Raw genomic sequence first — 24,117 nt, 5'->3', positions numbered from 1 at the left:
CATTTGTTTTCAGATTGGAACAGAGAGTGAGAAGAAAGGTTATTGTTCAGAGGCTGTGGGAATACGGATGTAGGGGACAGAGTAAGACAGACTGTGCTCACGACAGTAAAACCACCGTGGTGGTCTGGACTCTGAGGACCCTGAGCTGTCTAGGTAGAAAGGGCCATGGGAGAAGTGGCGAGAGTCCTGTCTCAGGCTATGTGCAAGCAGAGAAGATGGGGAAAAGGACGTGTGTGACCCCTGCTGGCCCTAAGATTGTAGCACTTGTGGCTGTCAATTCTATTTTGGCCTACAAGTCCAGACTAGGAAGGGACAGGCAGCAGACTTGTGACTGGCGTACAGTTGGTGTCGCCCGGGCTTCTGCCCTTCTTTCTGTAGGTCTGTCCAGTGGATACAGGAAGGCTGATGGACAGAAGTAGGACCAACCTGTTTAGTCCTGCAGGAGGGGCAGAGAGTGGGTGCGTGGATGTTGGACCTGTGTGCTAGAGAGGTTTGGTAACAGTCTGCCAAGGATTTCGCACTGTAGCCTTCGCTGGGCAAATGATGTGTGTCCTGTCTAGACCTGCTTCCCCATCTGTGAAATGGGAAAACAGCAGGGTGTGGGGGATCGGGGAAGAACCTGGGAAGCTCACTCTCAGGAGAGCCTGGACCAGGTGGCAGGCAAGGCCTTAAATAGACCTTCTGTGACTGTGCAAGGGGTGCTGGGGCCAGGGGGGATGGCCCAAGGCAGAGATGCTACCATGTTGGAACTCTCCGAGGCCATCTAAGTCCCCGTTCCTTCTGAAATAACCAACAAGGGAGGCCTCGCGTGAGCCCCCGGAGACTGGAAGCCAGGGGTCCCAGGGCAACTGCAGAACCAGGCTGTATGGCCTGGAATGAAGCTGTGGGGGCTGAGCCTGAGGCTAGCAAGGCGCCTGAGGCAGGGGGCAGGAAGTGCTTGCTCTGCAGGCGCCTGGACTGTGGGCAGAGGCATGGTTGGATCTCCCATCCTCCTCTCTGACCTCCTTCCCAGGCTGGTTCCCGGCATGTGAGTGGGGGTGGGGGAGGGGGAACCCAGGGCCCCCTCCCTGGGGCCCCTAGCGCTGTCAGGCACACGCTGAGCACTTTCCCACAGACTGTTAGAATGTCATCCAAGCCCCAGCACACACACTGAGGGGGCTGGGGTGGGGGTGGGGGGATGCAGGGGGATCGGCTTGTTCTTTATCTGCCTGGTTCCTTTCCAGACAGATGTTTCGTTTTATTTTGGACTTCCAGAAAATAGTTTCTTTTCCATGTTGCCCCTGGGGAGGCCTCCTGGGGAGAGGAGCACAGAATGAGTGTGGTACCCTGGGGAGCAGAGAGGACAGCAACCTTCATCCTGATGATGGTCCCTAGAGCCAAGGCTCCTCCTAAGCGGCCTTTGCCTGAGGGCCACAGAGAGCCATGGACAAGTCAGGAGAATGACAGGGTCAGATGGGTGCTGCAGAGAGAGGGAGTGAGGGCAGAGGGGACAAGGGACACCCAGATGCTCCTGAGATGTCTGGGGGAGATTCACTGTGTGGTGGCAGCATGCTGAGACTTCTCCCATAAAATGTGCTCTAGGATGGAGAGATGATTCTTTCCTTTCCTGGTTTCTCATCCTTCTGTAACTGTATCCTCACCCTCCAGACCCTTCTTGGCTCCCAGGATTAAGGTGGAGCAGGGCAGCTTCCTAACTGGTACTATAAAGCCACATCCATGTCAGCTGGCTCCAGGAAGGCTAGCAGTGCCAAACTTGGACTGGTCCAGGCCAGACTATTGTCACTTGCTCACTGTCCAGCTGCTAGCTGAGGGTTTGTCCCCTGTCCCCGTCCCTCCCCTCCCCCAACACCCAGTCTAGAACTGGCTGCCTCTTCTGAGCTGAGTCATAGCATCCCAGTCTGGGTTAAGGAGGCTCACCCCACCCTCACCCCTAACCCAGCATTCCAAGTTCACAGGACAAGGGTCCCGGGAGCTGTAATGTCAGTCTGGAAAGTTTTTTCTACTCTCTTGTCCTGGGTTGTAATATGGGACGACAGAGAGGCAATAACCAGGTTTGCTACCAGATTTGGAAGATGGGGGCAAAGCCAGGAAGCAAGTTTGTGCCTAGTTTTGATTTAGCAGGTCACACCTCTGATTCTCTGTCACGGGACTCCCCAGTGTCTGGGTCAGGTTAAGGAAAGTGACTGTTCTATGGAGAGACAGAGCTTTATGGAGCTGGACCCGAGACAGTGAGAAGGTGCTGGGAGCGGGTCCCAGGCAGGTAGGTGAGCCCACTGAGTCCACCCTGCTGAGAGCCCGTGGGACTTCTCATTTCTCTGGCCCAATCCTTAGCTTCCCCATCTGTATAGCGAGCCTCAGAAAGGAATAAGTAGATGTTTCCTGGCTGCAGGGCACTGACATTCCAAGATTCTGACCTTGTGACCTCAGGATTGGGCCTCCTGCTTGGGTATCTTGTTTATTCAGAACTTGGTGGGACTGAGGCTGGCAACTCCCAACACACCGAGTGCCCCTTTGAGCCACAGCTGGATTTCTGCTCTTCCATCCCATTGCAGTTCTGTCCGACCTGACCTCTGCCCCCTCCCAGTGCCAACAAAACCCTCCACATTTAAAGCCAACACGGTGGCCACTCTTAAGCCTGTGTATTGTCTCATTCTCATCTTAGAACATGGCTTTGTGCCCCTACCGTAGGTAATCCCGGACTCCGTATCTCTGGGACCTGCCTCTTGGGTCCCTCCAACATGCAGTCACCAAGTTCTTCTGACCCTCAGTGACATCCATCTCAAAGCCATCTGTCTCAGTCAGTCCCCACCCACTGCCCTCTGCCCAACCACACATGGTATCAAGGGAAGCCTGCCGGGTGGGGTGGGGGAGGGGTGACAGGCGGTGGACAGACGCGCTGCCTCATCTCAGCCTCTTCGTGCCTCTTGTCTGGTTTGCCTTTCTTGGCAATTTCCCAAAGGCGGTTTCCACCTCCGTTCTCTTACCTATGAAATGGGGATGAGCCTTCTCTGCCTCAGAAAGCTGTCGGAGGATCCAGCGAGACAATACACGCCAAGTTCTGCAGAGCAAGAGCGAGGCTTGGGGCTCCTTTATGCTTGTTCACAGATACGTGGGCAGAGGGCGACTGTGATTTTGTGTACACATGTTCTGTATATGTCCTATGTTGTGGGGGAGGTGTGGCATGAGTGACTCTTATACCCAAGGGCATCTCTGATGGACATGTGGTAAAGCATCCAAGCACCCGTCTATGCAGTGTGCACGTGCACTGGGCACTGAGGGGTCCAGGTGCACGTGTCTTGTGTGGGCATGCACATGGTTCGTGCCTGTGTGAGGGCTGGGCGCACACATCCGAATAGCTACGTGTGTGTGTGTGTGTGTGTGTGTGTGTGTGTGTGTGCTGTAGACGAGCGTGTGAGAGAGAGCGTAGGCAGCATCTGGACTGTGTGCATGTGTTCACCGTATGCAAGCCTCCCTTTGGCAGCAATGCAGGTCCCCCCCCCTTTCCCAGACTGCTTATGTCGTGGGAGCCTCAGGACCCCGAGGGAGGAAAGCTGATGCTGGCGGATGTGGCCAAGATGGGCTAGATTTATTTAGATTAAGATGGTGGGAAAGGAGTGGGAAACTGTGCGCGCGCTTGCGACAAGCGGGAAGGCCAGGGCTCTGAGGATGACTCCCAGGCATGCTCGCTCCCCTGGGGCTCACTCCTGTCCCCTAGGGATGTCTTACATCTGTTGTGAGAAGCTGAGCAGACCCCCATCTCTGGACCTGGCCTAAACAGGCCTGAACACTGAGGACTTTCTGACCACAGCGAGGGAGTGGGATTTGGGGGTTTTCCTACCCACTCTGGTGAGTCCTCGAGCTGTGGTTTTGCTGTCCACGTCCCCTTCTATACCTCAAGTTCATTGGATGGGAAATCACCTGGAGAAACATCGAACTCGCAGCTGTGTAGAGAAAGACACTGGCCATTTAGACAGTGTGTCTGAATCTACCCCCTAGATCAGTGAGATGGGACAGGCCATGGCTTCCCAGGTACTGTGGCCTCAAACACATCATCTGCATTCCTGACCAGCCATTCCTTCCTTCCTGAGAATAATGGTGGCTGGAACCTTCTCTTTGATAAGTCAAACAGGTAGAACTTTTGAATAGTGACAACTGTTTAGGATCACAGAGCTGGGTGTGGTGGTGCAAGCTTTTAATCCCAGCACTTGGGAAGCAGAGAAGCAGGCAGATCTCTGTATTAGAGGTCAGCCTGGTCTACATGGTGAGTTCCAGGACAGCCAGGGCTACAAAAAGAAATCCTATCTCAAAAACAAAACAATAACAAAAACAAAAATCAAAGCACCAAAAAAAAAAAAAAAACCCCACACAAACAAAAATGAGGACCATCACAACCTGTCTGCGAATGAGTATGCAAATGAGCTCCAGGCTGGCAGGGGATCCAGTCACTGCCACAAGGGCCTGGTGAGGGGGGCTGTTCTCATTTCAGAGAGAATCAAACCAGTCCAAGACTCATTTGCTTAGTACGTCTTCCCGACGAAGGCTGGAACCTGCTTTGTGTCAGTGTGACCTGGTCATGATTCCGAGCCTCTCTGGGTCTCTACTTCCCATTTAAGAAGGCTCCTTCCCAGCTTAGAGTCCTTAGTTTAACTGCCCCAGCCTTAGTCCCTGCTGGAGAGGGCCTGAGAGGGGAAGGACGATGGAGTGCCACAAGTAGAAAGGTTGAGGACTGCAAGCTATGAGGGTCCAGCCTACAGGGTCAACACAGCCTCCCAGAGCCAGGCCAGCTTCCTTACAGTGACCTCCCATCCCCTGGCCAGCAGGCCAAATTCCTCCTTTAGAATAATAAACAGTGTGGCCAGCCGGGGAGGCTAGGAGGGGAGGGGAGGGGAGGGGAGGAAGGCTGAGATGAGCCCTCCCCCATCCTGGGCTGCTAATGATTTTCTTTGGCCCACATCTCTGGCAGGAAGTGGGGAGCCAGAGGGGCACCCACCAAGGGGGAGATGGCCTCTGTGGAGCCTGTTGGCTCTGCACCCAAATGCTGTCTATGAAGCTCCAGGATGCCTGCTCTCCAGCCGGAGGGATCGGCACCAGAGGGATGTCACGGGGAGGACTGAGAACGGTGCATTAGGAAGGTTTTGACCAAGGATAATTCTGAGAGGAGACACTCAGGGCCAGAGGGGGCTTCAGGCAGGCTGTCTGAAGATGGGGTAAAGGAGGAAGAGCAGATTTGTGCAGCTTGCTTCTTAGGGTGTTGAACAGAGCTGGGGTGCCACTTTGCTTGTCTCTTATGCACCATGTGTGACTATAGCCCTTAGTGACGGTGCATTCATTAGCTCCTCTCTGGCTGGAGACTCTGCCCACAGACACAGCCCAGGCAATGGAGCTCATGAGACCCGACTCCTCAGCCCTGGGTAGGAAACTGAAAAGGGCGACATGATGGATCAGAGACAAACTGGTCCAGGCTGGGCAGCCCCACAATCTCAGGATGCTCCTTGTTGCCTGTTACACGATTGCCTCCTGTGTTTCTTGATCTATGATTCTGATCATACCCGGCTATTGGTAATTATCTGGGATCTGAGGAATGACTGTTGAGAGGAAGGACAAATGGAAGACTCACCCGATACAATGTATCTATATCCCTGCTCCAGCACCATCTCACCTGATACAATGTATCTATGTCCCTCCCCAGCACATCTCACCTGATACATTGTATCTTTGTCCCTCTTCCCGACCTGTTCACAAGTCTTCTCTCTTTCTGTTTCAGCTGTCTCCCTCTTGAACAGGCTCTGTTGGGAACCTTGGGTAAATGTCTCTGTTCCTCAGTTTCCCCATATAGACATGGAAGGTGGAGGTGGGAAGTTTGGCCTCCATGGTCTCCAAGGACCTTCAAAGCTTGATGAATTAGATGGGGCTGAGAACCTGGTCCCCATCTCCTGGGCCTCCTGTGCAGCTCTGTGCTGAGTAGGGGGGCCAGCCCACTCCCACATTCCATAGTCCTGACCCCCGCCCCCTCCCCACTTCCCTTCCCACAGACATCCCATTTCCTGTTGTGCTTGTGGAGGGAGCCTGTGGGAGCTCTCCAGGCTCTGGCTCACCCCCTCCTACTCCTCCAGGCCTTTCATCACACTTTCCCAAATATTTGTCCTGGCAGATAAGTGCCTGGTATTGGAACTGTCACCCAGAGGACGGGGCTGTCAGAGCTGGCAGGCCCCCAATCTAGCCCAATTCCCCACCTCCACTGTAACATACAGGAAAACTAAGACCCATAGGCAAAGGACTCAACCAAGGTCATATAAAATGTGGAAGCAGAGAGGAGAGAGTTTGGGGACCTGAATGTCTTCCCAGCCTTGAGATAGGAGGTCGTATGGCCAGGCAGAGCCTAGCATTCAGGAAACAGGCCTAAGGTGGGCCCTGGCACTGCCTTTGCCCACACTGGACCCTGATCCTTGTTTTACTCTACAGGGCACCATGGTGCTTACAGGTGTGATGCCAGCTTCAGTCCTCACAGGTAAGTAAGCTGGGGACAAAGGTGAGGGCCCCAAGGATGCCCCTAGGGAGCTGGCAGTGGCAATGCTTGACAGCACCGTGACATGAGACTCTGGAAGCTCCACCGTGCTCTTGAGCCTTGGATTGGGAGGCTGTCTGTGAAGACCTCCTTCATCTGCTCCCCTATTAGCTTTTCTTTACAGCCACCCAATGGATCCCTCCTTATCCAGGACCACCAGCTCAAGTTCCCTGCTTCTCTGTCTGCATCCACAGCTCCCTCTGAGTCACCCCAGCCTCCCCTGTCCCTGTATAGTGCAGCCAGATACCTGCCTTCAGCTCTCCAAGGTCTGGGCAAATGTCCGAGCAACCAGTGATGAGCCAGTGGCCTGCCCTACTGACCACTGTTTGATGGCCCTGCCAACTGGCTGCATCTGTCCTGACTTTCGTCACTAGGGAACATGAGAGTGTATGTAGCTGACAAATCCTCCTTGTGAGCAGTAGTGACCATGGCTGCTTCTTCCAATCTTCTTAGAGGGTGCATGGGCGAGGCACCAATCATTTGACATATACACATCTTGACCTTCTTCAACCCCTGTCCTTCAAGCCCCGCCCCAGCCCCCGGGGGCCTCAGCATCTCAATGGCCCTAAGTCTGCCCCAGCTCTAAGCTATGTGAGAACCCTTTCCTATGGTCACCTGTGAGCTCTACAGGAACCTAAGCAGCTACAGAGAAGAGCACCAGAGAGTGACCTGGAAGGCAATGCAGGAACTGGAGGTCTGGGGATTGCTTCCACAGGATTTCCTGCCCCTTTCTCCTGCATGCTGCCTGCACATACCATAGCTGAAGGGATTGAAGGCTGGAGTCCAATGAGGCAGAGACCTAGGACAGGAGCCCTTGAGGGCCTGACAGTGCTCAAGCAAGCAGCTTGCGTTGAATGGGAGGATATATTCTTTAAGGACTTGGAAGATACTCAGACAGGCCTGGAAGACAACTCTGGGGGAGGGGCTAAGGTCTCTCTGTCCTGACCAAGACCTGTGACTCTTTCTGCTTAAAGGCCAGTTGTTGCTGTCGGTGCTATTGCTGCTGGGACCACAGGCCTCCCAAGGCCTAGTCATCGCGCCCCCTGGGCCAGAGTTCATCCTCAACATGTCCAGCACCTTTGTTCTGACCTGCTCGAGTTCGTCTCCGGTGATGTGGGAACAGATGTCCCAGGTGCCCTGGCAAGAAGTGGCCATGAATCAGGACGGCACCTTCTCCAGTGTGCTGACACTGACCAACGTCACTGGGGGAGACACTGGGGAATACTTTTGTGTCCACAACACTTCACTAGTGCCGGAGCTCAGTGAGCGGAAGCGTATCTATATCTTCGTGCCGGGTAAGGACACTAGCTTGCGGTAACTACTCCTTTGCCCTCACCTCTATAGCACACAGTACAAAAGGAAACTTGAAGAGTAACTCACGGCTCTGTGAGATGCAGCCTTGTGACAGAGGCAAAGAGCAGCCCCCAGCCTGGCTCAGCCCAGGAGCATGGTCCTTCCACTGGCTGTCTGCGCTCTCTCCCAGCCCTCTCTGCTCTTGCTTCCCGAGAATTCTGCATTTTCTGCTGGTTTCAATCTGTTCACTTTGGCACCCATATCCCACTGCCCTGTAGCTTTATGATCTCTCACTGCTCACTCCAACTCCAGCACTGTCAGCACAGAATGAAGAGCAGGAAGTAGCCAAGGAGAGCATCTTCTTCAATCTCACTGCGCTCCTATAACAGAAGACCCAAGCGTGTCTGTAAAGAACAGAATTGACCAGCACACTGTTCCGGAGGCAGGAGCTGGCATCTAGTGGGGGCTTCTCAACATCTAGGGGCTAGCATCTGGGAAGAATATCTTCTCTTTTTTCCCCTCTTCTCTCTCTTCCTTCCTCCACACTGACAGGGGGCATCTCACACGTAGCCTTGGCTGGTATGCAGCTCACCATGTAATCCAGGTTGGTTTCAAACTCATAGAAATCCACCTGCTTCTGCTTCCTGCGTGCTGGGGTTAAAGGCAGGTGCTGTCACACTGGGCATCTTTTCCTTAATTTTCAAGGCCATGTCTACTTGTTACATGGCCAACGATGACCTTGAGCCTCTGACCCTCCTCCCTCCACCACCGGAGCGCACTATGGCGCCTCTCTCATGAAAAGCGAGGCAGGCTGTCTACGATGGGGACACTGAGCGGCATCGCTAGCCGTAGCAAAAGCCTTGCTACCTTACACCGTGGAAAAGACTGAAGGGCAAGACGAGAAGAGGAGGCTGAACTTAACCTTCGTAACTGCACCAATTCATGATGCCTTTATGAGTCATCCCTCTGCCTCTACTTTTCTTTTTAACACTGGGGATTAAACCCAGGGTCTTGTCCATACTAGGGAAGGATGTTACCGCTGAACCCAGGCCTTTGTAGTATGATTATTTTTTTAAATTAATTATCTATGTGTATCTGAGTGCACTCTGAGTGTATGTATGTGTGTGCGTGTGTGTGCATGTGCATGTGTATGTGTGTGAATGTGCGTGCGTGCGTGCATGCGTGTGTGTGTGTGTGTGTGTGTGTGTGTATACCAGCCACATGAAGGCCAGGCCAGAAGATGCTGTTGGATACACTGGAGCTGGAGTTACATACAGGCAGTTGTGAGCTACATTTTTTTTTTCTTTTTTGAGACAGGGTTTCTCTGTATAGCTCTGGCTGTCCTGGAACTCACTCTGTAGGCCAGGCTGGCTTCAAACTCAGAAATTCACCTCCCTCTGTTTCCCAAGTGCTGGGATTACAGGCGTGCGCCACCACCATCCAGCTAGTTGTAAGCTATTTGATGCAGGTGCTGGGAATCAAATTCCAACCCTCCAGAAGAGCAGCATGTGTTCTTAACTCCTGAGCCGTCTCTCCAGCTCCCACTATTTTTTTTTAACTCTTATTTTGAGGTAGAGTCTTGCTAGGCTGCCATGACTGGCCTTGAATTCACCCAGTAGCATTGGCAGGCCTCAAATCTCCAGTTCTCTAACCTCTCACATCTGCTTCACAAGTAGCTGGGAGTCCAGGCCTCCCTCACCCAATCCTGCTGACAGTCATCCCTTAGTAATCCTACTTGTTACAATGGCAGTTATGTCTGAATGCAGTTTGGAGGGGACCAACCTCAGAACTACAACAGCATCCTCATTGTGCACAGAGGTGACTGGGGGGCAGAGAGGGGAAGAAACTGCTCAAAGTCAAAAAGTGATTCACAGGATAGCTAGAAGCTCACCGTCCCAGCTGTGATTAAACATCACAACCTCATCAATAGCAATCTGGGAAAGGGAAGGGTCTATTTAATTTTAATACCTTACAGTCCATCAGGAAGAGATGTGGGCAGGAACCTGGTGGTAGGGACGGAAGCAGAGACCATGGAGGAATGCTGCTTTCTAGCTTCCTCCTCATGGCTTGCTTAGCCTGCTTTCTGATAGACCCCAAGACCACCTGCCCGGGAGGGGCACCACCCATAGGGTGCTGGGCCTCTCCACATCAATCATTCATCAAGGCAATGTCCCACAGACTTTCCTTTTTTGTTTTGTTTTGTTTTGTTTTGTTTTGGTTTGGGTTTTTTTTTGTTGTTTTTTTGGGGTTTTTTTGTTTGTTTTTGTTTGTTTGTTTGTTTTTTTTTTTGATTTGGCTTTTTTTGAGACAGGATTTCTCTGTATAGCTCTGGCTGTCCTGGAACTCACTCTGTAGACCAGGCTGGCATCAAACTCAGAAATCCGCCTGCCTCAGCCTCCCAGAGTGCTGGGACTGCAGGCGTGTGCCACACTGCCCGGTCCCACAGACTTTCCTACAGGCACTCTGATGGAGGTGTTTTCTCAATCAAAGTCTCTTCTTCCCAGATGACTCTCTAGCTGGTGTCAAGTTGACAAACTCTAACCAGGAACTTCATTCCTTGGCTCTACTCTTGACAGACCCCACCATGGGCTTCCTCCCTATGGACTCTGAGGACCTATTCATTTTTGTCACGGATGTTGCTGAGACGACAATTCCATGCCGAGTGACGGACCCCCAGCTGGAGGTGACACTGCACGAGAAGAAAGTGGATATCCCCCTGCACGTGCCCTTTGACCCCCAGCGAGGGTTCACTGGTACTTTTGAGGACAAGACTTATATTTGCAAAACCACCATTGGGGACAGGGAAGTGGACTCCGATACTTACTATGTCTACAGCCTCCAGGGTGAGCCCCGCTTTCTGACTTTTCGTGGTAGAATAGCCTGTCAGTTCACACAGTGCACAGCTTCATATCTTATTAGGTTCTCTTGTAGTTTTGGGAGGGACCTAGTGTTCTCGACATCCTGTAAAGGAAACTGTGGCTCAGAGAAAGGATGGCGTTGGTCCACAGTCATAGTGTGCTAAGGGCTGGCTGGACCACATAAGGCAGGGACAGAGGCACTGGCTAGGGGCCCGCTGGATTTGGATACCATCTTGGCCCTTTTCCCATCTGGACTACTTTGCACAAGGCACATGGTCCCCATGAGCCTGATTCCCTACCCCTCTCCCCTACCATAGACGAGGGCAGTGATGATTGCCTTCCTTAAAAGATTTTGGGGAAGACAAAAATAAGAGAGATTAAGGGTGCTTAGCATGTGAAAGGCACTTGGTAAATTTCTCTACACTTAGATGCCCGGAGGACTGGATTTTGGCTTTCAGATTGCTGTCTCATCGTCAGCTCCATGAAGGAAGAGGTTCTGTCTGTGGTGTTTGCTCCCTTAGCCCCAGTGTCTAGGATAGTGTTTGGATGTAATAGTAGTTTAATTACTACTGATAGGCTCAACGAATGAATCTTTTACAATAGCCAACCTTTCCCCTGTGGACCACTCCCATTTCCCAAGCCTAGTGCTGGTGCCTAGTGATGACACCCTTGGCCCTAATCCAATCTTTCTGCCCCACTCCAGTGTCATCCATCAATGTCTCTGTGAATGCAGTGCAGACTGTGGTCCGCCAGGGTGAGAGCATCACCATCAGGTGCATTGTAATGGGCAACGATGTGGTCAACTTCCAATGGACGTACCCTCGCATGAAGGTAATGCCGGGCAAAGGTTGGAAGGCAGGCTGCACATCCCAGCTCACGCTGGCTTCTGATTGGGAGCCTTGACCTTGCAGAGTGGGCGGCTGGTGGAGCCAGTGACCGACTACCTCTTTGGAGTGCCCTCCCGCATTGGCTCCATCCTGCATATCCCCACTGCTGAGCTGAGTGACTCAGGCACCTACACTTGCAACGTGTCAGTGAGTGTGAATGACCATGGAGATGAGAAAGCCATCAACATCACGGTGATCGGTGGGTACCTTGAACTCAGCCCTCTACCATACTCTGAGCTGGACCAGACTCTGGCACTGACCTGGGGTCTGTCTCAGTATTAGACCCAAATGAAGTGTAGCAGCCCCGGATATAACTCTGAGCCCAACCTAGACTTCCCACCTAGCCAGACTCCTAGTTCATTCCCAACCCTTCCGTGTAAGCCTTGGCAGCCAGGTCGCCAGAGTCAGCCTCTGCACCAGTTTGAAGTCCCCTTGCACCCTGTATATAATATGGATCCAGAACAGAAAACTACAACTCCGTCCCAACCTCAGTTCTGACCCTAACACCATCAGCATCAAATTCCCTCCCTGCTCCCATCCCAGCCATAGCTTGTACTTCAGCTCTGTTGCCGAAGAAGCCCTGTCCCTAGATTCTAGAAGCCCCTGGAAGGTGTTTATCTTAGTCCATGCTAGCCTCCGCGAAGAACCCTCCACTAGAAATCAGCAGGACACACACTCTCATTGGTGTTTGGGCATAACTCCGCCCACAGGGCACGCCCCTGACTGTTGTACCTTCACAGAGAACGGCTATGTGCGGCTGCTCAGAACACTGGGAGATGTACAAATTGCTGAGCTGCACCGGAGCCGGACGTTGCAGGTGGTGTTCGAGGCTTATCCGACACCCTCTGTCCTGTGGCTCAAGGACAACCGTACCTTGGGTGACTCCAGCGCTGGCGAGTTAGTTCTGTCCACTCGCAACGTGTCTGAGACCCAGTGAGTACCAGCTAGTTCCACTTATTTTGGAAGCTTCAAAGCTGCCAGGCAGCCCGGAGCCTTCAGCCACCAACAAACCTAGGACCTTCTTATCTGAGAGTCTGTTGTGTGGTAGACACATGCCAGGCACTAGGGATACAGCAGGAGCAGAGCAGGCTACCCTACCTCTCCCTCTGGGGGAAGCAGACACTGATGGGTTGACCACTCAGAGGTTTAATTACCTTGTGATGAATAGAACCAGCAGGTAAGGGCCAAAAGCAAAAGCACTGAATGGGAAGAGGGTGTCCCCCAGGGCTAGAGATCTGCAGAGAGGCAGGAATGTGCCCCTCATTCCCAAGCTTTGCTGGTAGTTTAGGTGAACTGCCTGTGACTGAGGACTCAGGAGACTGAGTAGACCCGGACTCTGCGTCCCCCTCATGACCTTGGCAAGGGTATCCCTTCCCTTGGCATTCTGTAGGAAGGTGAGGAATGCTTTATGGGTTCCTGCAGTTCTGATCGCAGGTCCCCTGGCCTGGCCTACTCCACAGGTATGTGTCAGAACTGACCTTGGTACGTGTGAAGGTGTCAGAAGCAGGCTACTATACTATGAGAGCCTTCCATGAGGACGATGAGGTCCAGCTCTCATTCAAGTTGCAGGTTAATGGTAAGGACCACCTACCTCCCTTTCCTCTCTCCCCTTCCTCCTCCATCTCTCTTCCTTCCTTCTCTGCCCATCCACCCATGGGGGAGGCTGGAGAAAGGGCCTGGAACTGGCTACATTTTAGACAGTCGATCTGGTATGTTTCCTCTCTGGGCCTCAGTTTCCCCAGCTGTAAAAGATGACTGTCAGATTACACTTGTGCCTCTTCCAAATCTGGGCCATTTGTATACTGATGGTATAATTTTACTTCTCACATACAATTCATACCTGCTGGGTAGTTTCAGTGTGGCAGTCTGTTCAGAGTTCTACCTTTTATGATTTGCATCATAGCAGGGGAAGAGAAATAGAAAAGAGGAGTTGCCACAGAAAATGAAAAAAGGGGGCTGGAGAGATGGCTCAGCTCTTAATAGCACTGACTGCTCTTCTGAAGGTCCTGAGTTCAAATCCCAGCAACTACATGGTGGCTCACAACCATCTGTAATGAGATATGATGTCCTCTTCTGGAGTGACTGAAGACAATTACAGTGTACTTACATATAATAAATAAATCATTTTTTAAAAAAAGAAAACAGAAAAAGGTTAGAAGGTAACACAACTATAGTGAGTGGGGAAGGAAATAGATGATAGAAAGATGGTTGATAGATGATAGATTATAGATTATAGATAGATGACATATAATAGATGATAGATTGATAGATAAGATAGATAATAGATAGATGACTGATAGATGATAGAAAGATAATAGGATAGAAAGATGGTAGATAGATTATAGATAATAGATTATAGATAAATGACAGATAATGGAATGATATAGATAGATGATAGATAATAGATAGATTATAGATATTTGACAGATAATAGATGATTGATAGATAGATAGGTAGGTAGATAGATAGATGGATGGATAGATAGATGGATAGATAGATTGGAGAGAACCTGTCATAGAATGGCATAGCAGGGGGTGAGAGTTGTAGTTTTCTATATGGTGATCAGGGTTGACCTTGTTCTGGAAGTGACATTTGTGAGAAGGTTTGAAGAAGGGAGGGCACTGGACAAGTGGGTATTTGTGGAAAGGGCACTCTAGACCATGTTCTGCCTCTTGTCACAATGCCAGAGAAACAGGAGGAAGTTGGGTGTGGCCAGAACAGAGGGCGCTGGCATATATGGAGGGGCATATGATTTTAGGAGGGGGGTGGAGGGGGGTCTGTAAGAGCTTGCAGCTCAGTACAGACAGCAGCTTTGGCTTCTATTGGGACTGACAGGAAAGGCTGTGACAGGGACTGGAGCAGAAAAATGAAATGATAACCACTTAATGTTTTGTCAATTCACTTTCTAAAAATAAATGTATTTTGAAAGACAAATTTAGCATCTCAATTGTAGATGGAAACTCGGTGTCATATGCCACAAATATAAAACACTCAAATACGTTCAGAGAAAACAAGACAGTGCCTGGTTTCATGGGCCTGGCTTCCCAGGGCTCCTGGCCTGTTCTCTCTTTGAAGAGTAGGTCTCAGAGGGATGTTAAAGACAGACTCTAAGCCTTGCCCTTTGAAGTACCCCACAGGGATCTGTCACTTTCACATTGTGACTCCTGGTGTCTGAGGCTCACCTGCAGGTCCCTGCCTGGGGGTGGGGGTGGGGATCAGGAGGACGAAGAGGACATGAACTCTGTGGGCATCTTCCTGAAGGCCTTCCCTGTGCCCTGTTCTGATCACCTCACTTCCTAACCCTGTCCTCTCATTGTCCAGTCCCTGTCCGTGTGCTGGAACTGAGTGAGAGTCACCCTGCCACTGGGGAGCAGACAATCCGCTGTCGTGGCCGGGGCATGCCTCAGCCAAATGTCACCTGGTCTACCTGCAGAGACCTCAAAAGGTGAGCACGCCTTGAAGCCAAGCCTCCCAGAGTAGACACAGCTGCCTAGAATGCCCAGTGAAGGCGATCTAGACTGGCCTCTTTGCCTGAGAGGTCCAGGCCACATCTTAAATCAGCCCTCAGCCTTCCTGGAGATACCCTGCAAAACCTAAATTTCTCCTTTTCTTACCTTTATCCTGAGCCATCCTTAACCCAGGAAGGTGCAGGTTCTGGCTCCCAGAGGTGTCTAATTCACTCAGTGGGTGTTCTGTACCCCTGACCAGAGCTGAGTCTAATATAGCATATAGAGTTCAGGGTTTGCCTTTCTATCCTGATGGGTAGCCTTGAGGGTCAAATGAGCAGATTTTGCCGGTTAGGAGTCTCAGTTCTAGAGTTGGAGCGCCCCCTGCTGGCCGATCTAGACAGCACAGTAGGAACCCACTTGAGCAAGAAAACATGCATGGAAATCAAGTCCTTTCTACCATACTCTCAGATACAGGCTTTGAGTCTGATTTCCCCCATTTGCATAGGGGGAATTAAGAGAGGCTGCAAGCCAGTCCTTTTGTGTCTCCGTCTCTAGCAGGTGTCCACGAAAACTGTCACCTACACCCTTGGGGAATAGTTCCAAGGAGGAGAGCCAGCTAGAAACGAACGTGACTTTCTGGGAGGAAGATCAGGAATACGAGGTGGTGAGCACTCTGCGCCTGCGTCACGTGGACCAGCCCCTGTCAGTCCGTTGTATGCTGCAGAACTCGATGGGCGGAGATTCGCAGGAGGTCACTGTGGTCCCACATTGTGAGTGTCCCAGCTGCGATGGCTCTGATGCGCTCTTACCCCTTCTTTGATTCCCTCCATGCTGAGCCTGCGTTCCCAAAGCAGGTCAAGCCAGCATACTCACAAGCCCGTGGGAACGCTACAAAATCTACCAGCATACATTCCTATGCACACACACAAAATATGACATTGGCACAGGTGTGCAAACACAACTCTATACACCACAAACCCGAAACACATTGACTCTTATGTGCAGAAAGTGAACTGGTATGCATGATGCATGGTATAAACTTGCATGAGTCAGTTGATCCTGGGACTCAGGTGGACACTCTTCATGTGCACATCCGCTTCATCTCCGGAGCATAAGCACTTTAGCATCTATTCAAGCAAGCCCGATGCTGTTCACATCTGTAAAACTGCAGAATATATTTTCATGAACCATGTGTATGAGACTGCCCACACCTAAGATTGAATGTAAATCCACAAATGAATATCTGTATGCATGCACATGTGGGAGTGCAATCCCCATGCATGTGTACAAGGCATGCATACGTGACTCCTGTGCATGTGTGAAAACTGGCACGGTGCATGTCTGTACTCACATAATTGCATCATATAAAACATATAAAAGCACCTGATCATAACTCCCTACACATACACCTCCATACAATGTGTGAACATTAGTGAATACACACATGTATAATTATTGTGCATATGAACCGTGCTTGCTGGGGTCCAGATGTGTGTGCATTTCTCTCATGCATCCCTGCCTACACCTGTGTGAACACACTTCATCATTATCCTCATTTCATTAAGGTGTGCATGTATGCATGTTTTGTACACATGCACGGGGATTGCATTCCCACATGTGCATGCATACAGATATTCATTTGTGGATTTACATTCAAGTCTTTGGTGTGGGGACCTAAACTTGCTAGGGTACAGAGGCTGATGGGACAGTCCAAAGTGGGGAGGCAGACAAGGAGTAAACCATCCCACACAGGACCATTGCTTCCAGGGAAAAGGCCCTGAGAAAGAAGAAGCCCTATGCCAACCGTGGAGTTGAGGAAGTATCTCGGAAAAAGAGAAGCTTCACACGAAATGCTGAAGGATGAGTAGGTGTTAGCTAGCCTGTGAGGGAGGCTGAGTGGGTTCTGAGACATTAGAGCAAATGAGCCCGGCTGCAGGGCAGCCTGTGTGGATTTGGGGCAGGGGAGGGAACAGGGAGGGAAGTGGTAAGGGATGGGGCTAGAGGATGCAGAACACAGATACAGAGTGCAGGATACAGACGCCAGAGCAAGCGGAACCTCAAAGAGCATTTCGGGTATAGACACAGACACGTGCACATACACACAAACACAGAGACGAGCACACACCCACACAGGTGCACACACACAGAGGCTTCCACAGGCTCGTACATGCCTGCCTCTGCGCATGCCTGTCACCTGTCCTTAGAAGAAGGGTGAACTTTAAAACATCCTTATTGGGGCTGTGGAGAGGCCTGAGGTTCAGTGCACTTGCTGCTCTTGTGAAAGACCCGAGTTCCATTCCCAACACCCACATCAAGTGGTTTAGATCCTGTGGATCTTCTGACTTCTTCTGGTCTCCATCAGCATCCACACGTGTGACCTTCAGTCATACAGATGCACACATATATAGATGCCAAAATATATCAGATATGTATTGATTGCTGGGGGCATCACAGATCCCTTTGGACTTGCTCTGTCAAGCACGTAAGTCCTTGCTGTCTAGATATTTAAAAAAAATGAAATACCCTTATTTCCCCATATTCTCATCCATACGTACATCACTGAGCAAGTGGGCATGGCAGAATTGCACATCCTGACATGTAGATCCACTCTGGGCCCGAGTAAATGCAGAAGGAAAGTCGTGTGTGACGCCTGCACAGGAAACCACATGGTATTACAGAGACCCGGGATGACTCTGACGGGTCCCTGGAGGGTGCAGGCTTCCTTTGTATGACCAGGATGTGGGGATGTTGGGAAGAGAGAACAGAAATGTCAGTCAGTGACCCTAAGAAGAAAAGGATGGGGCTAAGCCAGAGGAAGGCTCCCTGGGGGAACCGAGGAGGTCAGGAAGAGGCAAATTCCCAGAACACAACAGCTATTGCCAAGTGGGAAAAGACAGGGGTCGGGGGTTCAGCCAGGCTGACTAGGGAGGTAATGCACAGCAGAGAGGCTGAAGTCTTGGGCTAGAGAGGATTCAGGGTTCAGGGGGCCCTAGGTAGACCTGCATGTTCACCTTAGTGCCCCGAAAGGTGCATACTGACTGTACCACCACACACACTAGTGGTTTCCAGGCTGGGGTTGGGAGGAACAGACTTCTTTCTAGGTGTGGATTCACCAGGCTGCTGAAGTTCAGAGTCGGCTCCTTCTGGAGTCACTCAGTGAGTGCCTCAGCCATTGGGTTAGGAATGGCCCTTATATCTATGACCCAGGCATGACAGCCCAAAAGGGCATGGACTCAGAGGAGAGGGGGAGGACATGGGCTGGTCCCCAGGGTGCCTACTGCTATAAGGGGCATAGACCATGCTCAGGAACCAGAAGAGGGTTTCCCCAGCCTGCTGGGATGATGCAGAAGCCAGCCTGAGGCTGGCTGTCATCTGAGGGGGAATCACTGAGGGGCTTGTAGCCCAGATGGGAGTGTGGGTCCTGAGCCAGCTGTCTAGGCAGTGAGCTATGTGCTTGGGAAAGCAAGTCCATGGGATATGTGATGCTCACAGCAAGATGGAGAGAGCAGCTACCCAGTGACCATCGGCCTATGGCCTGCTCTGGTCTTTGTCCTCAGCCTTGCCCTTCAAAGTGGTGGTGATCTCAGCCATCCTGGCCTTGGTGGTCCTTACGGTCATCTCTCTCATCATTCTCATCATGCTGTGGCAGAAGGTAAGCCTGTGGGTGCAGAGTGGTACCCATATTTCCTCCTGCTCTCCACTGAATGTCACACAATATGACCTGTATGAAAGGCACAACAAGGAGCTCAGCTGGGAGCTGACTTAGAGTATCTCGGGGTCTCCAGCTCCCTCGGTCCCTGGGAGGCTGGCTTGGTCTGCTGTGATCTGTCCAGGACTCCTGGCCCCTGCTCCTTCCTCTGCCTGGGTCCTTCCCACTCGACTCAGTCCTGGGGCAAATGGTGCTTTGTGGGTGGACTGTCACATCTCCAAGATTCTTTCAGCTCTTACCCATAGACTGCCGTGAGTCACAAGGATGCAATCTGACCCCAAGAATCTGTTCCAATGCTCTGTTCTGACATTTCCCCTTTCTGTAGCTCCAAACACTTAAGATTCCCAAACTGGGACTTTAGTTCCCCTTCATCCTGTCATTATAAGATTCCAATCCTGTGACTCCAAGATCCTAAGATGTCCACATCCAAAGGCTGTATCCTTTTGAGATCCCACAGAGACTGAATCGGCATTTGGTATCTGTCCTATCTTATGTCACATTCAGGGTAAGCTGCTCTTCCCGTCTGAGGAGTAGCTGGGGCTCAGAGAGAAGCTTAAAGCAGTTCTAGTGAGTGAGGGCCACACTGTCAGTTGCCCTCCTGAGACTTCGTCCTCAGGGTTTCTCAGCCACACTTTCCACCTCTGCGACCCCGTAGTGCCGGTTGCCTCTGAGCTCATAGAGACCTTAGTTTTGCTAGCCACTCGGTGTGTCATTTTCAAACGCGTCCCTGTTCTCTCTTGGTCTCAGGGTCTCCCGTCTCATCTGCCATCTAAGGGGCTGGACCTGATAGGCTCAAGGCCAAAGATGCCCTCTGACCCTCTCGTCTGTTATTGGTCTTGTCCTGCAGAAACCACGCTACGAGATCCGATGGAAGGTCATTGAGTCTGTGAGTTCTGACGGCCATGAGTACATCTACGTGGACCCTGTGCAGCTGCCTTACGACTCCACCTGGGAGCTGCCGCGGGACCAGCTTGTTCTGGGTCAGTCCTAAGAGGTGTTACGTGACATTGGGAAAATTAGATCTGTTCCCAGCATGGCTGTTACTAGCTGAGCCATAGAGCTAGCTGATATCTTGCCTTCTCCGGATCTCAGTATCCTTTCTATATGGTGAAGATAAGGTGACCCCCATAGCACCAAACCCCCAAAATCCCAAGACTTATATGGGATCCCTTTAGGCTGAAGAGAAAGTACTGAATATAGGCCGGAGAGTCTGAAGCAGGTGCAAAGGAATTGTGCTTCCCTGAAGAGATAGGAGGTCTTCAGGGACTACAGGGGAGGCAGGGAATACGCAGGATCTAGAGGAGACCCAGAGAGGATGGGAAACTTCCCGAGGGGGAGCACAGCAGGGTTGTTGGAGGGACACCTAAGAGAATATCCCTCAACCTAAATGGGAAATGGGAAATGGGATGAGGGACTCAGCTCCCAGGAGCTGAGGGTTTCTTCCTATCCATCCTAGGACGCACTCTTGGCTCCGGGGCTTTCGGACAGGTGGTGGAGGCCACGGCTCATGGCCTGAGCCATTCCCAGGCCACCATGAAAGTGGCTGTCAAGATGCTGAAATGTGAGTCTCGAAATGTGAGCCAGCCCTCCCCTTCTTCACACCCGAGGCCTCACTCGGTCCTACCCTTCCCTGTACTTTTGGTTTCTTCTGAAGGAGCCTGGTGCTGAGGTTGTGGGATCAAAGGGCTCCTCACCGTGACCTCTTTGGGTGCTTCCTCCTTCTCTCCCCTCCTCCCACCTTCTTCCCTCTCCAATACAGTCCACCCTAGGACACTAGCGGTACGATAGGGTGGGGCAGAGGAAGCACAGAGTAGGTCCTGGCAGGGCCTCTGTACTGCCTCAGTGGCCCACCCAGGCTGAGTCCCTCTTCCCCTCCCAGCTACAGCCAGAAGCAGCGAGAAGCAAGCCCTCATGTCGGAGCTGAAGATCATGAGTCATCTCGGACCCCACCTGAATGTGGTCAACCTGTTGGGGGCCTGTACCAAAGGAGGTACCGAACCCATGCCTTGGACGACTCTGGGCCTGCTCTCTCCTGTTCTCCCCCAGTCCTCCGCCAACAGGACGCCCCTGGCAGAGCGTCCACACAGCTGCTACTCAGCGTTCTTATCACACTGTCCTGGATGAGTTCAGTTTTAGAATCTCGGAATCACAATACCTTCATGGTGAAGAGATTCTCTGGGCTGCTAGTTCCTGCAGCTTCAGAACTCAAGTCTTTTTAGACTTTATTTATTTATTTATTTATTTATTTATTTATTTATTGCCTATATATCAGTGTGTGTGTGTGTGTGTGTGTGTGTGTGTGTGTGGTACCTGAGAAGGCCAGAAGAGGTCATCAGAGCCTCTGAACCTGGAGTGACAGATGGTTCTGAGCCAGTATGTGGGTGCTGGGTATTGAACCAAGGTTGTCTGAACTGAACAACAAGTGCTTTTACCAGCTGACCAGCTCTCCAACCTCCCTCTTCATATTTCCACAACACATTTTGAAAGCCGTGAGAAAGTAACGGCTTCTACAACACAGAGACAGCAGAGCCCATCCACGTCCTAACCAGGAACTGGCTTTGTTGACATCCGTATTGGAAGTCACTCTGCCAGCTGCCATGATTTGAGGGCCAGGTTACCCACTGGGCTGTCAATGTAGTAATAATCATGAAGTTATTGCCCTTTGCAGCTGCTTGTTGTGAGATCTGGGATTTTCCTCGGTGGTATTGTGTAATCAGCCTAAATACAGAAGTACATTGCGCACGGACTGTTGTCTGTGCCTGCAATGACCATATTTCAAAAGTGTTGTTTTCGTCTGTTAGATGGCTTTCAGTGTGTTGAACTTAAGTGTAATCAGCAAATTGTGCTACCAGCCATGTTCACCTGCTTTATGTAGAGCACAATCTGAAGTGTGCACCAGTCTGAAAGCGGCGGCGGCAGCAGCAGCAGCAGCAGCAACTAATATCATAGGCTTGCTACATGCTGAGGCCTCAAAGGCTTCTCAGGGGTCTTTGTGTCAGCCCCAAGGGCGGGTGTCAGCCCCTGGCCAGATGGGCAAAGGAGACTAGCCGCTTGCTTGCAACCACAGAGGCAGGGGAACAACATAGGTTTGCAAGGCGCCAGCATCTTTGTCATCTTGGCTGTGTTTCCACGTTCAAAACTCTATCTTGGCTTTGTGGCCATGCTGGGAAGACTGAGGCCTTCCTCAGAGTCTGTCCCTGAGCCTGTCCTTCTGCAGGGCCCATCTACATTATCACGGAATACTGCCGCTACGGTGACCTGGTGGACTATCTGCACCGGAACAAGCACACCTTCTTGCAGCGACACTCCAGCAAGCACTGTCCGCCCAGTGCTGAGCTCTACAGCAACGCCCTGCCGGTGGGGCTCTCCCTACCCAGGTACGAGGGAGGCAGGAGCCAGCGAGTGCCTGCCAAGCATGTGGGCATTCATTGTCCGGGAGCCCAAAATGCAAGTGTGGGCACCGTGGCAGTCACTTGCCAGAGCCAGCACTCTGACCAGAGAGTGATGACGGTGATGGGGGAGGGGTGTCATCTCAGTGAGCCAGGCTCCATCCTGAGCCTTCTACAGATGTGACTCCTTGAACCCATGGACTGTCCTTGTGTCCTAGGTGTCTTGTTCTCTTGCCACAAGGACCTAAGGGACAGAGAGCCAGGCTCCCAGCCTCTACTCAGATACCACAAGCCAGGCTCCCGGCCGTTAGCTCCACTGCCTCCCCAGTACCCTACGGGCAGCCCAGCTCTGTTTCTGATGACTTCAAAAGGGACACTTATTGTTTTCTTTTGTTGTTGCTGATTTAAAAGGCAAGAGTAGCATCGGAAAGGTGCACACAGAGGATGTGAGAGTGTGCCCGTCCTCTCTGACACTGGCCCATTTCTTTCCTTGCACAGTGACTTTCATTCCATTGCTCCCTGGGAGTTAAGGCTGTAGGCAGGGGGTGTGTCCAGGTGAGGCCTGGCTGCCATTCTGGACTATGTACCTCCCCGCCCCTTAGGTATAGGTGGGTGGTGCTAGAGAGACTCTCTCTACAGACTCACTCAACACACTGGCCCAGGCTGCTGAAATCACTCCTGGGTGTGAACGCTGAGAACACACGCTGGGCCTTTTGTCATTCTGGGCACAGATCAGGGCCACACACGGGTTAGTTGAAGGGGTTTGAGTCACAGTCATTCACACTATATGGTGACAGACCTGATGGTAGCTGAGGAAATCCACAGATGACAAGGCCCTGCGGGCTCAGGCTGAGCAGGGGACAGGAGCAGGAAGGGAGAAAAACACATGGGTTTTCATTATTCCATTCTTTTGCCTACAGCCACTTGAACCTGACTGGGGAGAGCGACGGCGGTTACATGGACATGAGCAAGGATGAGTCTGTAGATTACGTGCCCATGTTGGACATGAAAGGAGACATCAAATACGCGGACATCGAGTCCTCCAGCTACATGACTCCTTACGATAACTATGTCCCATCTGGTACGTGGATAAAGTGTGGTCGCTTCTGTGCAGGCTGGTCCCATACACACAGCGATGCCTTCCTTTCAAAGTCCTTGATGTCTGTAGTCTTGAAGCAACCCTGAGAGGAAGATAGCTCATTTGATTCGTGTGGAAACGGAGGCTGGCTGGCGGCCTGCCCAGTGCTGCTGTGCAGTGGAGCCCTGCCCCGAGTCCTGTTGCTGGTTCTGGAAGCATGCATATAGCCGGCAAGAAGGGGACAGATGGGTGAAGGTGGCCTCCTAGGGCCTGGAGGAAGACAGATCTGCTCCCAGTTGACCCATGATGGTGAATGTCCTAAAGCTAGCTACAGCTAGCAGGCGAGCTTTAGCTAGAGGCCCCAGGGTTAAGACCAGAGGTTTTTCTTGACAATGCGCACAGTGAGAACAGAAGAGATTTGGGTTAGGCACCTAAGAACTCATTCGCCTAAGGGAACACTTAGAAATTCAGCAGCCTATTCAGTGATCCACAAGCCTAAAGACAGGGCTCTTCTAGGCTTATGAGGTACATGAGGTAACCTATATATAACCTTCTGTGCTCTCTAGCTCCCGAAAGGACCTATCGTGCCACCTTAATCAACGACTCACCAGTACTCAGCTACACGGACCTCGTGGGCTTCAGCTACCAAGTGGCCAATGGCATGGAGTTCTTGGCCTCTAAGAACGTATGTGTGGTCCTGATGGGGCAAGGCAGAATTGTGGGGAGAGAGGTCAGCTAGCCAACCAGAGCCTTCCACATCCATGGCCCCATGAGACAGCTCCCGACCCTCTGATGGTCAAGGGCATTGAGAAACCACACGCCCGGGAAGGCACACATTTCCCCTAAAGCTCTGGCCCAGAGGGTCTTCTCCCACAATTGCTCCTTGGCT

At 51.6% G+C, this 24,117-nt stretch overlaps 1 protein-coding gene across 2 annotated transcripts in view; it reads left to right on the top strand.

The window, feature by feature from the left end:
- The window catches only part of Pdgfrb (platelet derived growth factor receptor beta), a 39,026-nt gene that overhangs the window by 8,736 nt on the left and 6,173 nt on the right, over nucleotides 1-24,117 (top strand). The window contains exons 2-17 of one of the 2 annotated variants that reach the window (XM_052155435.1): nucleotides 6,463-6,508; nucleotides 7,540-7,860; nucleotides 10,435-10,701; nucleotides 11,420-11,547; nucleotides 11,628-11,802; nucleotides 12,344-12,536; nucleotides 13,064-13,179; nucleotides 14,925-15,048; nucleotides 15,611-15,822; nucleotides 18,610-18,704; nucleotides 19,609-19,741; nucleotides 20,218-20,322; nucleotides 20,641-20,751; nucleotides 21,979-22,138; nucleotides 23,071-23,231; nucleotides 23,795-23,913. In XM_052155435.1, the coding sequence (XP_052011395.1) occupies nucleotides 6,469-6,508; nucleotides 7,540-7,860; nucleotides 10,435-10,701; nucleotides 11,420-11,547; nucleotides 11,628-11,802; nucleotides 12,344-12,536; nucleotides 13,064-13,179; nucleotides 14,925-15,048; nucleotides 15,611-15,822; nucleotides 18,610-18,704; nucleotides 19,609-19,741; nucleotides 20,218-20,322; nucleotides 20,641-20,751; nucleotides 21,979-22,138; nucleotides 23,071-23,231; nucleotides 23,795-23,913 (2,460 nt within the window). In that variant the 5' untranslated portion in view covers nucleotides 6,463-6,468. Of the gene's footprint in view, nucleotides 1-6,462; nucleotides 6,509-7,539; nucleotides 7,861-10,434; nucleotides 10,702-11,419; nucleotides 11,548-11,627; nucleotides 11,803-12,343; nucleotides 12,537-13,063; nucleotides 13,180-14,924; nucleotides 15,049-15,607; nucleotides 15,823-18,609; nucleotides 18,705-19,608; nucleotides 19,742-20,217; nucleotides 20,323-20,640; nucleotides 20,752-21,978; nucleotides 22,139-23,070; nucleotides 23,232-23,794; nucleotides 23,914-24,117 lie in introns of both variants that reach the window. The other variant, XM_052155434.1, reaches the window with a different exon arrangement.

The sequence above is a fragment of the Apodemus sylvaticus genome, chromosome 13 (genome assembly GCF_947179515.1).
Source record: "Apodemus sylvaticus chromosome 13, mApoSyl1.1, whole genome shotgun sequence".
Lineage (NCBI taxonomy): Eukaryota > Metazoa > Chordata > Mammalia > Rodentia > Muridae > Apodemus > Apodemus sylvaticus.
The sequence above is the reverse complement of the archived record's forward strand: the minus strand, read 5'-3'. Positions and strand labels throughout refer to the sequence as shown.